Source organism: Phymastichus coffea, unplaced genomic scaffold (assembly GCF_024137745.1).
Source record: "Phymastichus coffea isolate CEN01 unplaced genomic scaffold, Cenicafe_Pcof_1.1 PCOF00006, whole genome shotgun sequence".
Classification (NCBI taxonomy): Eukaryota; Metazoa; Arthropoda; class Insecta; order Hymenoptera; family Eulophidae; genus Phymastichus; species Phymastichus coffea.
This window is the reverse complement of record NW_026706817.1, coordinates 4,810,628-4,827,971: the sequence shown is the minus strand read 5'-3', so window position 1 is coordinate 4,827,971 and position 17,344 is coordinate 4,810,628. Positions and strand designations below refer to the sequence as shown.

General features: G+C 33.6%; 1 protein-coding gene across 2 annotated transcripts in view; it reads left to right on the top strand.

Moving 5' to 3' along the window:
• The first annotated feature begins 13,634 nt into the window (after positions 1–13,634).
• The window catches only part of LOC131668316 (actin-histidine N-methyltransferase), a 572,960-nt gene continuing 569,250 nt past the window's right edge, over positions 13,635–17,344 (top strand). Inside the window, exon 1 of one of the 2 annotated variants that reach the window (XM_058942387.1) lies at positions 13,635–13,813. In XM_058942387.1, the coding sequence (XP_058798370.1) occupies positions 13,705–13,813 (109 nt within the window). In that variant the 5' untranslated portion in view covers positions 13,635–13,704. The remainder of the gene's footprint in view (positions 13,814–17,344) is intronic. The other variant, XM_058942395.1, reaches the window with a different exon arrangement.

Here is a 17,344-nt window from a genome sequence, read left to right as displayed (position 1 = left end):
TTATAGGAAATCGATGTTAAGATTCAGAATTACTATTGTTGAAAATAAATATTTAATAAATTTTTATATTTATTTGTATTTTCATAGATTAAGTTTGATTTCTGTATTTGTAATATAATTAATAAATTTCAGGCCTGATGATGCCAACAAAATAATTAGCGAAACATCGTCTTTAAATGTTTAATAGCATTTTGTTGATTAGTTATAACTGAAATTCTTTAAAAATATTGATAGATAATTCAGCCTATTTTACGACATGGATTTCGAGAAAACCTAGATCGAGGATTTTTTGGAACCTATATGGATTTCCATGTGGATTTTTCGATGTCTGAAATTCCACCTGGATTCCATGCAGATCTATAGGAACTCACCTGGAAAACCATGTGGATTTATAGGTGGAAAGCAATGTGCATTTCCATATAGATTTTTTCGATAGATTTGTTAAGACAACAGGCAACTCTGTAAACGCTGCGAAAAATTCACATCTGAGTTGAAAAGTTAGAAAAGAAGTCACAGGTAGTGTGTAGTTGCAGTAATAAAATGGAACTATTAAAAAAAATAAACAATAATTTTGATCCGCTGTCTTCACCTCTTATTGCTAATATATATGCATTTTCCAAAAAAAAAAACTTCTTCAATTAATTACCATTTTGTCGAAATTTTTAAATAGGTACACACTCCTAAATCTTGCATTTTTTCATTCTACATTTTTTTATTCTTCCATGCTATCAGAAATAAGGAAATAAATTTGCCTACATCAAGAAAAGCTTGTAAAACACTTTTTTCGTTCGCAAAGTGCTAAAATCATAGAAAAATAGTGTTATTTTGTGTCTTTCTTATGTTTTACAAAAAAATGAGAGACGATAGCGAGAATGTGATTTTAGATTCGGATTCCTTAGATAAATTTCGTGCAAAATTAATGAAGTTTTTTTGTGAAAAAACACGCGGACACACACACACATACACACACGCACATACACACTCACATACATATATTTTTTATTCTCAATTATTCATACAAATATTGTTTACATAGAAAACTAATGTTGATTAATTTATTTAATCTAGGATATAGATCCGCTTCCACTCGACAATGGAGACTATATTGACGATAGCAGTGACGAAGAAGAAGATTTTAATGATTTGTCAACCGATGACAATGAAATTGTTAATAATAGGCTACATGATTTAGAAGAAATGATAAATGATGAAGAATGTAATGAGTGTCTAAATTCGCAGATAACTGTTAGCAAAATAGAGATGATACTAGCTATGATGAAATTTTGCAACAAATATCATATTCCTACGACGGGAGTTGTAGATATGTTCAAGATGCAAAATATGTTTCTCAATCAAAAAATTTTTCCTGAGAATTCTTATCAAGTAAATAAGCTGTTCAATCCAGCAGGAGGTAGAGAGTATCACGCTGTGTGCCCTGTGTGTAAAGGCTACCTAGGTACGTTTGGTAAGGGGCAGCAAATAATATTTTGTGAGACGTGCGATGATAATATAAACTTGAAAGATCCTACATATAGTGATTATTTTGTCACTTTCGATGTGGTGAGGGATGTAAGAAGTCTGATAGAAGCGAATGAAGACTACTATATTAATGTTGTTTCCCGGCGAAACAAAGAATATAATACTATATTTCGAGATTTTTATGATGGGCAAAAATATAAGCAATTTGTGGCATCATTGCCGGTCGATCGTAAGGAGAATTATTGCACTGTGACATTTAATAGCGATGGAAGTCCTACTTTCAAAAGTTCCAAATATTCGATATGGCCTATACAAATTGTAGTGAATGAAATTCCGCAAAATGTTCGTTCAATGAAAACTATTATTTGCGCGCTTTGGTTTGGGCGTGACAAACCAAAAATGACCTATTTTCTACGTCCTTTTGTCGACCATATGATTGAACTTTCCGAAAATGGAATAACGTGTCAGTTAAAAAATTCACCAAGAAAATTATATTTGTATGCATTATGTTGTTGCGTAGATGCTGTTGCACGAGCGCCTATGCAAGGTACCGTTCAGTTTAACGGCTATTATGGGTGCAACTGGTGTTTGCATCCAGGTTTGCGAGTTCGCCACAACACTGGGTATACTATCAAGTATCCTATACTGGATGAAGTTCCCGAAAGACGAACGGCAGAAATTACATTTAATTTAATGCAAAGATTAGTTGAATCAAATATTCCGATGTTTGGTATAAAAGCGGTTACTCCCCTGCTCCTTTTAAATTATTACGATATCATTGATGGATTCGTTCCATGTTCACTTCACTGCGTTGATCGAGGTGTAGGCAGTCAATTTACCAACTATTGGTCAACTCCAAATAAGCCCTATTCTATTTCTCCGAATAAAAAAAAGCCATTAATCAATTGTTGAAAAATATCAAAGTGCCAACTCAATTAACACGATTGTCACGTTCTTTGAGTGATCGAGCGTACTGGAAAGCAGTAGAGTGGTGTAATTGGATTCTTTTTTATAGTATACCGATATTAAAATTTATATCTCAAGAAATCCCAGCGTTTGAAGTGTATATGAATCACTGGTCGTTGTTAGTTGAAGCCTATTATATACTATTACAAACTGAAATAACTGTAACAGAATTACATAGAGCAGATTTACTTCTAAAACGATTTGTATTTGATGTTGAAATTTTGTATACAGTTGATGCAATGACTTACAACGTACATCAGTTACTACACTTAGTACAGAGTGTTGCTGACTGGGGCCCATTGTATACACATAGCGGATACGTATTTGAATCAGGTAATGGAAAAATTAAGAAAACTATTTATGCAGCTAACGGTGTCTTAAGCCAAGTGTGTCGTTATCTTTCATTTGAAGAATGTGTAAAAAAACTAGAAAAACGCGTAGAAATGAAAGACGATTCATTATGTATGGACTTTATAAGATATTTAGATGATAATTATACTGAAAAAAGTGTTAAGTTTGCTTATAGATATTTCGGAAGGACGGAAACAAATGAAAACGTTCTAAGGCAGCACGGACTTCCAATAGAAACAGTCAGAGCTTATAAAAAAATTGTTACAAACGGGTGTCCATTTAAGTCATGTGAAAAAATATTGTACAGATCAGACAATTCATTTGCTAGTTTACAAAATGGAGATTATATAGAAATTCAACAATTTCTTGTAAATATGACGGATGGAAAAGAGTACGTTACATTTAAAAAGGTCGAAGTGATAGGTGATGATAATCTAGTCAGTGATGAGTTACGCAACATAAAGCAAGTTACAGAAATACAGCAAAATATTGATATAACATTGACAAAAAATATTGATAAAACGTGTGTTTACATGGAAATTGAATGCGGTAAATTTATATCAAGTGTTCCGAATATGTATTGGAAATAAAGTGACTTACCAATGTCATGTATATATTTTTCTACTTCTAATTTATATTATTTAAATAAATATACCTTTAGTTTTTGCATAATTAACTTTGATTTTATATTTTGCGTTACTAAATTAACAATTTATTGTAGTTAGATATGATTACTTGATTTTATGTACTTTTTTATAATACTATTAACTTATCGTTGAAAGTATTAAGTTTAGCCAAAACTAAATATGTATTTGAAAATTTTTCATAAATTGTCCATATTAATATTCATGTTCATTATGTAATGGACATAAAAGAAAAAGACCATCTAGTGTTAAATTCTCCATCAATTTTTTGAACATCTCCATTTTCATTGATAAATGCCGATGGATTTCTGTAAAATCTGTATGCGTTCGTGAAAATCTATACCTAAAATTAAAATTAAGAATCTGAATTTGACATCAAATTTACTTGGAACCCTTAGTAGTCTCAAAGTATTTATCAAAGTATTTATAAGGTTCAGTACCTACAATTTTGTAAAAGATTATAAGTTATTATTGATATAACAGTCAGTATTTCACGTACAATTTACCGGAAGTGATAAAATCTATCTAAATATATTAAATACCTACCTAGATTTGTTACGAAATTCAAAAGTTTGTTCAAAGAATTCACCTACAGTTATCAGCGAATCCACCCGAGTTAAAAAAAAAAGTTCTCCTTAATCCACGTATATTTCTCTAGAAATTCATCTTAATATGCCAATAAATGAACCTGAATTTTCGAAAAAATATACCTAGAACTATTGAGGAATCTACCCGGATTTAAAGGGAAATCTGTCTAGATTTGCCGAGAAATTCATCTAGGCACGTCGAGAAATCCATCTAGATTTGCCGAAAAATCCATCTAGGCATGTCGAGAAATCCATCTAAATTTGCCGAGAAATCCACCTGGATCTGCCGAGAAATCCACCTAGATTTGCCGAAAAATCCATGTAGGCATGCCGAGAAATCCACCTAGATTTGTCGAGAAATCCATCTAGGCATGTCGAGAAATCCATCTGGATCTGCCGAGAAGTCCATCTAGATTTGCCTAGAAATCCATCTAGATTGGCCGAGAAATCCACTTGGATCTGTGGAGAAATCGAGCTGGAATTTAGGAGGATTCTATCATGGAAATCCATGCAAGAATCCTATTCTGGAAATCTATGTAGAATCCATATAGAATCTATACAAATCTACATGGAAATCTAGCTAGATATCTATATAGAAATCCAGCCTCGATTTCTTGATGGATTTTTTTAATAGGGCAACTATGGTTTGGATATGGGTTATAATGGATAATTGGCATAAATCAGAGTGTTTCTGACAAAAGATTTCAGCTTTATTTTAAGTATATCAGATCAATCTACCCCTTCATTTTAACTCAAGTCGTAGGAAAAGTAATCATAGACCGGATTTTCACGAAACATGCGTCTTTCGTCCAATTCTGGGTTATAATGGATAATTGGCATACGCGTGAGTGTAGACCTTCTAAGGAAGATATCCGCTTCATTTGAAGTATATCAGATCAATCTACCTCTTCGTTTTAGCTCAACTCTTGGGCCAAGTAATCGTAGACCAGATTACCAGGACACATGCGGCTTTCGTCTAATTCTGGGTTATATGGATATTCGGCATACCTGAGAGCGTAGACCTTCTAAGGATGATTTTGGCTTTATTTGAAGTATATAAGATCAATCTAGTCCTTCGTTTTAGCTCTACTCGTGGGCCAAGTAATCGTAGACCGGATTTTCACGACTCTTGCAACTATGGTCTGGATTTGGGTTATAATGGATAACACAGGTCAACATGATTTATATCGCACAAACATGAGCAAGATATTCCGAAGGTTTTTGATGCGCTGAACACGAAGCAGGCATCAGAAATGCTCTATCACGTCACGTTTTCAAGATATTCTAACTTAAAAGTGCGAAAAACACGTATTTTCGCTGTTTTAGAAGCTATGTTACACCGCAAAACATTTTTTTTGCTAAAAACGAATCTAATCATCTGAAAGTATTGCTTCTGCCCTTTCCAATGCATTTTTCAAATTTAACAAATCTTTTTTTTTCGCGGAGATATTATCGAATAAAGTTCACCACTTTAGCGATTTCATAACAACAGTACCAACAATACAAATATGACAGCCCCACGAAAAAGTCATATGTGAACAAAAGTGCAAAAGGTAATACCATTACATTTATGTTTTTGGGGTCGCTGAATCCGAATCCACGATTCATTTGACTCGATTAGCTCAGGGGTCAAATTCAGATCAAGGTCAAATCAAGATTATCCCATTAATCTTGGACCAGGTACTGTTTCTATAGGTTTTTGAGGTCACTGAATTCGAATCTGGGGTGCGTTTGACCTGGTCGGCTCAAAGTCAAGGTTAGGTCAAGGTAAAATCCAAAAAATGCATTCAATGAACCCGAATTTAAGGTTTATCTGATCAATAACCTCCTAACATTTCTATGGCAATGTTAGCAACCCCCTAATAACCCTCTAATAACCCCCCTAATATGAACTATGCTATGAACCCCCTAATAACACAATTACGATGCTATAAACCCCCAATAACGTAATGACAGTGCTATCAACCCCCTCATGAACGTCTAATAACCTCCCTAATATGAACGGTTCTATGAACTCCTTAATAGCGTAATGGCAATGCTAAAATGCCCCTAAAGACTCAATGGAAATCCTATCAACCCCCTAATAGCCCCCCCACCTATATACTTCCCCCCTAATAACTCTCGAATATGAACTAAGCTAATAAGCCCCTAATAACGCAATGAGAATGCTAGCAACCCCCTAATTACCCAATAGCATTGCTATTAACCACATTATGTCAAATGCTTTAATGTTATCAATTTTCTGATTTGTGGAATCGTTTCCTTTTTTCGTCTAGGCTTCTGGTTCCTGACTTTCTCTTATGCTGTAGACCATCATCTTCACGTTTAAGAGTCCAGCAGTAGTCAGCTAACATATTAATTATTCCATCTACCTTGATACCTTCTTTCCATCTCTTGGATGTCTTGGTGGAATCTTTCTCCTTGCTCCTCACTTAGGGCTCTAAGATTCTCAGGAAAAGAATCTAAATGAGAATTCAGGAAGTGTACTTTTAAACTCATGTTACAACCCAACTCTTTGAAACTGGTAAGCATATTTTGAACGACTACGTGATAATTTTCTATTTCTCAAAAATCCTTCTACAACCGCTGCAAAATTCACCCATGCAGCCTTCTCTTTTCTTGTCATCGTTTGTTGAAAATCAGCCGATTTCATCATCTTTCTTATATCCGGACCTGTGAAAAACCTTCCTTAATTTTGCATTAGATAATCCTGGGAATTTATCCAATAAGTAGTGGAAGCATTTTCCATTCTGATCAAGGGCTTTGACGAATCGCTTAATCAATCCTAATTTTATGTGGAGGGGAGGTAAAAGTATTTTTTTTGGATCACACAAGGGTTTTTTGAGAACATTGTGTGATCCTGGCTTCAGAGACGTGCGAAGTGGCCACTTAGATTCTTCCCAATGACGTATCTACTCTACTATCCCATAAACAAATGTAACATGGGTATTTGGTATACCCCGACTCCTGTCCAAGAAGTATAGTTATTACTTTCAAATCACCACATATGAGCCATTTATAATCTTCATATTTAACTTTCTCAAGAACTATCTGCATATTCTCGTAAGATTCTTTTAGATACACTGAATGGGCGAGTGGAATCGAAGCATATTTATTTCCATTGTGAAGGAGGACAGCCTTCAAACTTCTTTTAGAAGAATCGATGAAGAGACGCCATTCAGTAGCGACGTATATCAAGCCTAATTTTGTCATTAAGCCAGTCACGTCATGACAGTAAGTCAATCTATCTGTTCTGCGAAATATCTGATATATTCTTGCTCTCTGTTTCTGTACCAAGAAAAAGTTGTTTTTGGAGCTAACAGATTCATTTCTTTCAACCTAGAACCTAACAATTCTGATTTATTTTTTGGCAGGTCCAAATCTTTAACCAAATTATTTAGAAGAGCTTGTGTAAACAATTGGGGACTTCCGGTTGTGATCGAAATGTGCACTATCTGCTGACTGCGGATCTTCGTCGTCCACTTTGATATCATTTATTTCGTCTGGGCTCCTGTAAGTAGTAGGTAAATATTCTGCTTTCTTTAGGGATGATGATTTCTCACAGACAAGAGTCCCCCGTAAAACTGGTTTAGTAACAGAAGAGACATTAGGATACAAAATTGCAGATTTATTCTTACTGTTGAAACCTTTCAGGTCAATAGAATAAAAGTAACAGTCATTATGATCACGTGGCTCACGCCAGATCATCGGAGAACTGAAAGGCAATTTTTGCGAAGAGTCGTCTTTATTCCAACGACTTAATATTGTATGGCAACTTACACAAATTGTGTTTGGCACCCAAGATTTGTCTACATTCACGATAAAATAGCCGAAATAGTTTTTGTAAGCAGTTTCGATTGAAGGCGTAATGTTTCTCCTATGGTTTTTAGTAGCATAAAGTCCACATACGTTACAGAGTTTGATAGGATCGTTCACGCAACTCCGGGGAGACATTATAAAATAGATCTCAGGAACACGAGGACGAAGAAGATTACTAGAAACTTCAACTAGGATTCTCAGCTATCCTGAAAAGGACTGTCGAGAAAATGCCGCTCGATCGCAAGAAGTACGTCGAATCTTTCAACTATCCTGAAAAGGACTGTTGAAAAGATGCCGCTCGATCGCAAGAAATACGCCGAACCTTTCAACTATTCTGAAAAGGACTGTTGAAAAGATGCGCGTAAGGTGGACCAAAGCAGAATTCTCAACTATCCTGAAAAGAACTGTCGATAAAATGCCGCTCGATGGCAAGAAATATGCCGAACCTTTCAACTATTCTGAAAAGGACTGTTGAAAAGATGCGCGTAAGGTGGACCAAAGCAGAATTCTCAATTATCCTGAAAAGAACTGTCGAGAAAATGCCGCTCGATCGCAAGAAGTACGCCGAATCTTTCAACTATCCTGAAAAGGACTGTTGAAAAGATGCCGCTCGATCGCAAGAAATACGCCGAACTTTTCAACTATTCTGAAAAGGACTGTTGAAAAGATGCGCGTAAGGTGGACCAAAGCAGAATTCTCAACTATCCTGAAAAGAACTGTCGATAAAATGCCGCTCGATGGCAAGAAATATGCCGAACCTTTCAACTATTCTGAAAAGGACTGTTGAAAAGATGCCGCTCGATCGCAAGAAATATGCCGAACCTTTCAACTATTCTGAAAAGGACTGTTGAAAAGATGCGCATAAGGTGGACCAAAGCAGAATTCTCAACTATCCTGAAAAGGACTGTTGAAAAGAAGTGCGTATGATCAACGGAATCCGGACTCACAACTATCCTGTTGTGAAAATCCCGCTTGATCGAAAGGCGCAACGTTTGCCTTTGCACTATTAAGGGGTTGATAGGATTGCTATCGCACTATTAGGGGATTCATAGCATAGTTCTTATTAATGCAGTTATTAAGGGGTTCATAGCATAGTTCTTATTAATGCGGCTATTAGGAGGTTATTAGGGGTTGATGGCACTGCCACTGCATTATTGGAGGTTTATAGGACTGCCATTGGGTTATTAGGATGTTTATAGAATAGTTTATATTAGGGGGGATTATTAGAGGGTTATTAGGGGGTTGCTAACATTGCCATAGAAATATTAGGAGGTTATTGGTCAGATAAACGTTAAATTCGGGTTCATTCAATGCAATTTTTTGGATTTTACCTTGATCTAACCTTGACTCTGAGCCGACCAGGTCAAACGCACCCCAGATTCGAATTCAGCGACCTCAAAAACCTATAGAAACAGTACCTGAACCAAGATTAATGGGATAATCTTGATTTGACCTTGATCTAACTTTGACCCCTGAGCTAATCGGGTCAAATGAATCGTGGATTCGGATTCAGCGACCCCAAAAACATAAATGTAATGGTATTACCTTTTGCACTTTTATTCACATATGACTTTTTTTCGTGGGGCTGTCATATTTGTATTGTTGGTACTGTTGTTATGAAATCGTTAAAGTGGTGAACTTCATTCGATGATATCTCCGCGAAAAAAAAGATTTGTTAAATTTGAAAAATGCATTGGAAAGGGCAGAAGCAATACTTTCAGATGGTTAGATTCGTTTTTAGCAAAAAAAAAAATGTTTTGCGGTGTAACATAGCTTCTAAAAGCGAAAATACTTGTTTTTCGCACTTTTAGATTAGAATATCTTAAAAACGTGACGTGATAGAGCATTTCTGATGCCTGATTCGTGTTCAGAGCATCAAAAACCTTCGGATTACATGCATAGCGTTCTTGCGATAACTCAAAACTTTTTTTTTGCACACCTGTGTAATTGGCATGCATAAGAGTATAGACCTTCTAAGGAAGATTTCGGATTCATTTCAAGTATATGAGATCAATCTACCATTTTGTGTTAGCTCAACTCGTTGGCCAAGTAATCGTGGACCGGATTTACGCAACCCTTGCAACTATGGTTTGGATATGGGTTATAATGGATAATTGGCATAAATGAGAGTGTAGACCTTCTGACAAAAAATTTCGGCTTCATTTTAAGTATATCAGATCAATCAAGTATATCATTTTAAGTATATAATCAATTGTTATACCTCTTCGTTTGAGCTATAACAATAATAATAATATAACAACAATAATATAATTTTACAATAATTCAATAACCCAATAACCCAATAACGCAATTTTACATTTATAATGAAAACAATGGAATTTCTGTTTATAAAATGAGCAGGAGCATCATTTAAGATTCATAGAAATATAGAAAATAATAAATCAGTATTTTAACTGAGTGAATTAACAAAAAATAGACATTTGTATTAATAATTGCATATTTTTAATTAAAAAAAACGTACTGAATTTTTTAAGAGATAATGTTTTGTTATTTCACATTGTATGAAAAAAGCAACTGTTAAAAATCATTAATTAATATATAATTAGCTGGATAGCAATAATTCTCCCCTAGATTAATAACGAAAAATATTTTTAATAAATAATGAAAACTTATTTTCCATCAAAATGGATTTGCGATTAAAAGACTGTTTTATGTGCATAAACCAATATAGACTTTCCAAAAAATTACAAATTACAAAATACTAAATAAAATAATAATAAAAACTTGCCGTGATTTATGAAATTGCACTCAGAACTTAATTTCGTCATGATCAATCATAAAAATACCGTTGCTGAAGTCCTAACATTCCTATTTTTGTAACTATTTAAAATTAGGACATGGCACAATAATATGGTCCACTGAATCAAATATTTCAACAACTAGCTTTTTTTATTCAAAATATAATTAAAACTGTTAATACTTTATTCGTTCAGATTTGACATTATTAGTCGATATGCTATCTCCAGCAAATGGTTCGATAAGAAGCGACAGCGGTTTTCTGAAAGTAATGTATATTCCTATTGATTCCTGAAATGTTATTAACAAAAGGGTATTGTTGGTATAAGTGAATAATGTCCGCATAAGTATGGTTTAGAAGGTACAATTTTTAAAGTACGTACTTATGAGGACGTCTGCATAAGTTGATGTCATGTCTGCATAATTCGGTATCATGTCTGCATAAGTCGGTATCATGTCTGCATAAGTCGGTATCATGTCTGCATAAGTTGGTGTCATGTCTGCATAAGTTTTTTCCGACTTATGAAGACAATCATACATTATATATTCGACTTATGCAGACATGTCTCAGAGACATGTCTTCATGCAGAAATTCATCCCAAAATTGCTCACAGCAGAGCAGAAGAACATTCGCTTAGAAATCGCTCTGGACAATCTGGAAATGGTCAATAATGATGATAATGTGCTTAAAAAAATTATTACACGTGATGAATCATGGGTTTATGGTTATGATCCTGAAACAAAACAACAATCTTCACAGTGGAAGCATTCTGAATCGCCAAGACCAAAAAAAGCACGTCAAAGTCGGAGCAATGTTAAGTCAATGTTAATTGTTTTTTTTCGATTGTGAAGGTGTTGTACATCATGAATATGCGCCAACAGGTCAGACAATCAATAAAGAATACTACGTTCAAATTTTGAAACGTTTGCGTGATGCAGTAAGAAGAAAACGGGCGCACTTTTGGGAAAGTGGTGACTGACTTCTCCATTACGATAATGCGCCAGCGCATTCATCCAATCATGTGCAGCAGTTTTTGAGCAACCACAATGTCGCATTGCTTCGACAACCTCTATACTGTCTCCACATAGCCCCTTGTGACTTTTGGCTGTTTCTAAAACTAAATAAACCACTCAAAGGACACCGATTCGATGACAAAACAACGGTTGAAAACAATGCGACGAGTGTACTTAAGGCTATCCCTAAAAGTGAGTTCCAGGACTGTTTTGTAAAGTGGAAACATCGATGGAACCGTGTTATTCAATCAAGTGGGGATTACTTTGAAGGATGCCACCCACCAGATGATAAAGAATAACGCTATCACGAAAATATAAAGATAGGCCCGATACTTTCCAGACAGACCTCGTACGAAGCGGCCTATCCCTGCCTGTGTTAGAGTTTAGGAGCTCCAAGTCCCCCAAGGTGCCTTAGAGGATTCCCGCCATCTAGTGGTAACAGCCGGCACGTCGAGTTATCGACGCTCGCTAACGCATGGTAACTGGTCGGCGTTATCGCCGGTATAGTAGTACCCACAAGAAATTGAAACATATCCCATAGCTTGTGTTTCAATATCTTGCGGGTACTACTATACCGGCGATAACACCGACCAGTTACCATGCGTTAGCGCATGTCGATAACTCGAGTCACCACTAGATGGCGGTAGCCCTCTAAGGCACTTTGAATGACTTAGGCTGGAGAATTCTTATACATTGCGCTTCGTTTCCTGTATGTAGTCTCCATGGCCAGAGATTAGTAGGGGGATCGCTAAAGATATGCTTCTTCGTGTGCCGGATTTTGTCGGAGCGATCCTAGCGGCCACGCGTAGAACTAAGGCAATCTACCAAAACGAGGTGCGGAAGATGTTTCAATTTTTTTAAGGACTATTTTGAAAAAAATATTTTTTTCTTAAAATTGTTCTAAAAATTGAAAAAGTGAAATTTTTTGAAAACGTTCTCTCCTTAAGTGGAAATACAGATCATAACGAAGGAAATGAGCTTTCCCAAAATGATTTTCGTTCACTCCAACGTTGAAAAAAGCGTGGCAAAGCCAATTTTTTTAAAAAATAAGGCGTGATGGTTAATCAAGCTTTCTGATGCTACTAATCATAATTTTGGAGTTTGCAACAAAGAAAATAAAAACTCACAGATAGCACTTTGAGATGAAAAAAGTTTTATATCGATATCTTCATTAAAGCGGTTTTTACAAGGCTATGAATTTTATCAATTTAACACAGGCTGTCTTCTTAATTTTTAATTATATGAACCTGTGGACAAAGACATTGAATAAGCGGGTTTTTTCCACTTTTAGAAATATTGATTTGATCAGAAGTTATCAACGCTCAAAGTTAACGAAAAATGTTAAATATTCGACCTTGAAAAATTTATAACTTTTGAAATATCCATTTTATGAAAAAGTTAAAGATCTTTTCGTCTTAAAATAAGCCATATTTAAAAAAAAAAAATTGATTCATTGCGGAGAAACCATTGTTTGATGGTTTGTTTAAACAAATACATTTTAAACAAATTTACCCACAATTTTAACAACATCTAATTGTAGATTCGGATTCAGCGATTCAAAATACATGTGAATAGTAGGAGTCAATCCAGGCGTTGAACTAAAATATCCATTTGGGCTTCGAGAAAAGAAAACACAAACATTTCAAAATATGCAAATGCAGCTACCTGCTGTGTCATTCATCCTTCGCCTGAGCCAAGCCTGAACTTCTCTCTTCACCTCTTACTAGGCTCTCTTCTACTTCCCACTCGGCGAACTCGGCTGTCCATCTTTCGCTCCTCGTTTTGCTAGATTGCCCTAGTTCCACCCGTGGCCGCTAGGATCGTCCCAACAAAATCCGACGCAGGAAGAAGCATACCTTTAGCGATCTCCCTACTAATCTCTGGTTGGGCGATTCTGTCAAAAAGCTTCCAGCAGTTGACTTCAGACCTCACGATTTTCTTAAAGCGGGAGTGAAAATTGTGAGGTCTGAAGTCAACTGCTGGAAACTTTTTGACAGAATTGCTCAATCGCCTAACCCTGTATAAAAAGCTCTGCACGAGAGCTTCTCCATGTATACATTGTTATTAACTACCGGGTAATACACAAAATGGGACGAAAAGGGAATAGATGCTTTAAAAAAAACAAATCCAATATCAAAAGTATTGAAAATTTAAAAACAAACTTACATAATACTAAAATCGAAAAATTGTTACAAAGTAAGTTATAGCTTGAACCTATTTCGATTTAAAGTGTAAGAATTGTTGCATAATGAGAATAGAGATATACTTTACTCTATCAAATGATTTGAATGCTAAATAAACTTCCAACAAATCTTAATTAAATATTTCACAGATTTATTTGAATAAATTTAAGGTTGCATGGTAGAGGTAGAACTTTTATTTTCATTTCTTTTGTGTAATTTAGAGCTGTTTGAGTATAAGTTAAAATTTAATATCTATTTTTATAATTTTTTCATGGTTTCATTTATTATTTCATAGTATGAGAACCTGTCAATAAATTATTAACACTCAGATAAAATTATTTTACTTTGGTTTATAAATTACATTTCTGTATTTACAGCAAGTTTTACAGCAAAACAGGATATTCTTCAAACTGCTATTACTATTAAATATTCTTTAATTGTAAGAACTTTATATTATGTTTATGAATTCTGATTAATTTTAAAGAATATATTATTTTCCGAACAATTACAATAAAAATCTTTATGATGATGAGACTGATTGATCATATAATAATGGATAAATATGAAAGTATATATACAAGGAGTAAGGAGTAAGTGGTTTAGATAATTAATTAGTTCATGTACTATATTGTTAACATTCAACTAAACTATATATTGGATTTTTATTAAAATTTTTTATTTTAATTGTCAGAACCAACTAATATTTCAGTGTCATAGTTTAATATTCATATGCTTAGTTTTTCAGTGCTTTTGATATTTATTTCAATGCTCAAATATTTAAAAATTATAAGTGAAAATAAAACTTCTATACCAATTATTTCCATTTAATAATTTTATAATTTCGATATCCTATACCTATATTATTTATTTATTTGGCCAAAAGTACTATATTATCATAGTTGCATATAATCAAAAATCAAAGTCACCAAAAGAACATGATGTCTTATTTAAAAAGTTGGTTTAAAAATATTGTATCATAAAATGTGAATTAAATAATTACTAGTTTAAATTATTTACAGTACTATAATATTTTCTCGTTTAACAACTTTATTTATTCTTAATCTTAACTCTTTGTTATTTACCAGTCCTATAGTATTTTATTAATGAATAAGAAATTACTCTTACACGATATCTACAGAGATTTTGTAATAGAATTTTGTAGTCTATTCTATAAAATGCTTTTATCAACCAAATCTAAAAGAGTAACAATCATAAGTATACCTTTATCTAAGGAACTGTTTAATATATTAGTTAATTTCATTCAATTGTCTTTGGTTTCATTACTTTGGAAGAAACCATTTTGCTTTTTTGATATTATTGTGGTGAATGAATGGTGATGAAACTTATTTACAAAGTTGTACAATTTATTATAAACCATTTTTTCATATACATTCAGAATATTAGAATTTTTAATCTTTGATTTCTCTTTAGCTATATCATTTCAAATAATTTCACTTTTTTTTTTAACCATTAGACCAAATTTATTAACGTATACAGTTATTCAAAATATTTGTCAATAGTTCAGCTACTATCATAGTATTTATTGAGTTAATATGTCTGTATTTGATCACATATTCAGTAGTTCCATATTTATTTTCTATTTTTAAATTATTACTTATTATTCTATTAATTATTATTCTATCAGATAATCATTGCATGATTCGGTCTTTTTGCCTATTTATCTGTTGATTAATTTCTATAAATATTTACATTATTACTATTGCACTCTATTTTTTAATCACGTTTACAGCTAGCCTTTATGATTATTTTATTTAGAAGTTTATCGTAATTTTTATAATTGGTTTTCAGAAACTCATTATTTGGTTGTAACTTTCATAACTTATATAATTGTTATTCATGTTATTCAAGAAATTACGACAGTTTCGGTTATCCATTTTTTTAATTTATTGACATTGTATTCTTATTTAACGGACTCTTTTTCGATAATCTAACATGATTTTTTATTTTATTAATATCTTATGTCTACTCGAGGAAATGGTTAAGTGTCTACATGAGAAATAAATATACAAATTTGATCCAACACATGTAAGAAATTTGTACAAGAACATATACAAAATCTGTATAAATATTCTGCATTATTTATACAAATTTGTATAAGTTTAGTATAAGTCTTGTACAAATTTATATACATTTTATATAAAGTTTGAACGAAAATTGAACGAGTTTTGTATTTATTTAATTATCGACTTATTCCTCAAAATGGCATACATGAATACACGCATGTTATGGATAAAATAATATGAGCAGCTTCCATAGAAGTTGAACCATACGAAAAATAAAAAAATAAAATAATAGAACCGACCTTAGCAAGACTTGAACCAGGGTGTCTAGTCGTCAGGAAATTTGGAAAAAGCGTCAAAAAATCGTGATTTTTTTTCACAATCGGGAATTTTGGTACACTTTGCAGAAATAATTAAAAATAATTAAACGTCATAGTTTCAAGTCATATATTGACAATCAGTAGAAATACAAAACATGATTCCAAAAATATATTCTTCAAAAGCTGACCGCTCTTATACCTCATAACATGCACGGCGCGGCCGTTGCAACTTTCGATCAGTAAATAAGATTCCACCCTGCTAAAACAAGGACATTCAACCGGATTGAAAATCCAATCCGCTTTGAGTCTATTTCTGAATCCTGCAAATGACAATTAAAATTCATCAAAGTAGAATGAATCTTAATTCACTTTAATGTTTCTTTATTCCGAAATGAATTTTACATATTATAATAATTAGTTTCAGGACAGAAAAATATTAAAGGGGATTCAGATCGATTCTAGTTTGATAAATTTAAATTGTCATTTATAGGATTCAGAAATAGACTCGAAGCGGATTGGATTTTCAATCCGGTTGAATGTCCTTGTTTCAGCAGGGCAACCCTACAGAAAAAAGTCACATGATTTTTTCTATTTCAGTATCTAAGCGTAAGAAGTATATTATTTACTTGATGCGTATAAAAGCGGGCTAAGTATTATCTGAAGTTTGATCTGTTTTGCCGAGTTTAATGCGACCAGACACATAGCGCGCATTGATTGCGATTGTTGTTATTCAAGTTGAAGAAATAAAATTATTACATTAATTTATCAATAATAATTTTATCATCATTTATTCGAGCCTATTTAACAAAACATTAAAAGGAACGATACTCTTTCCATCTACCGGAACAAAGCAAATAATCATGTGATATCACATAAAATCACGTAGCCTTTCCATTTACTGGGACTTCGTAGAATATTAATTATGTGATATCATTAATCACATCTTCCTGGACTCAGCTAATAATCATGTGATATCACGTAACAAATCACATGATTTATCATGTAAAAAAGACACGTAACAATTCATGTAACACGTACGTTAATAATTTTGAATTCCGCATGGGAAATAAGCCCGAATAACGTCGCGTCACAAATTATTTTAAGGGGGAAGGCTCGGAAGGCGTATTCCATCCGTGCCATGCGAATTAACGCACAGGAAACAGAACATCGGCTTACAACTGTCCCGCGAATCCCCGCGAGTCG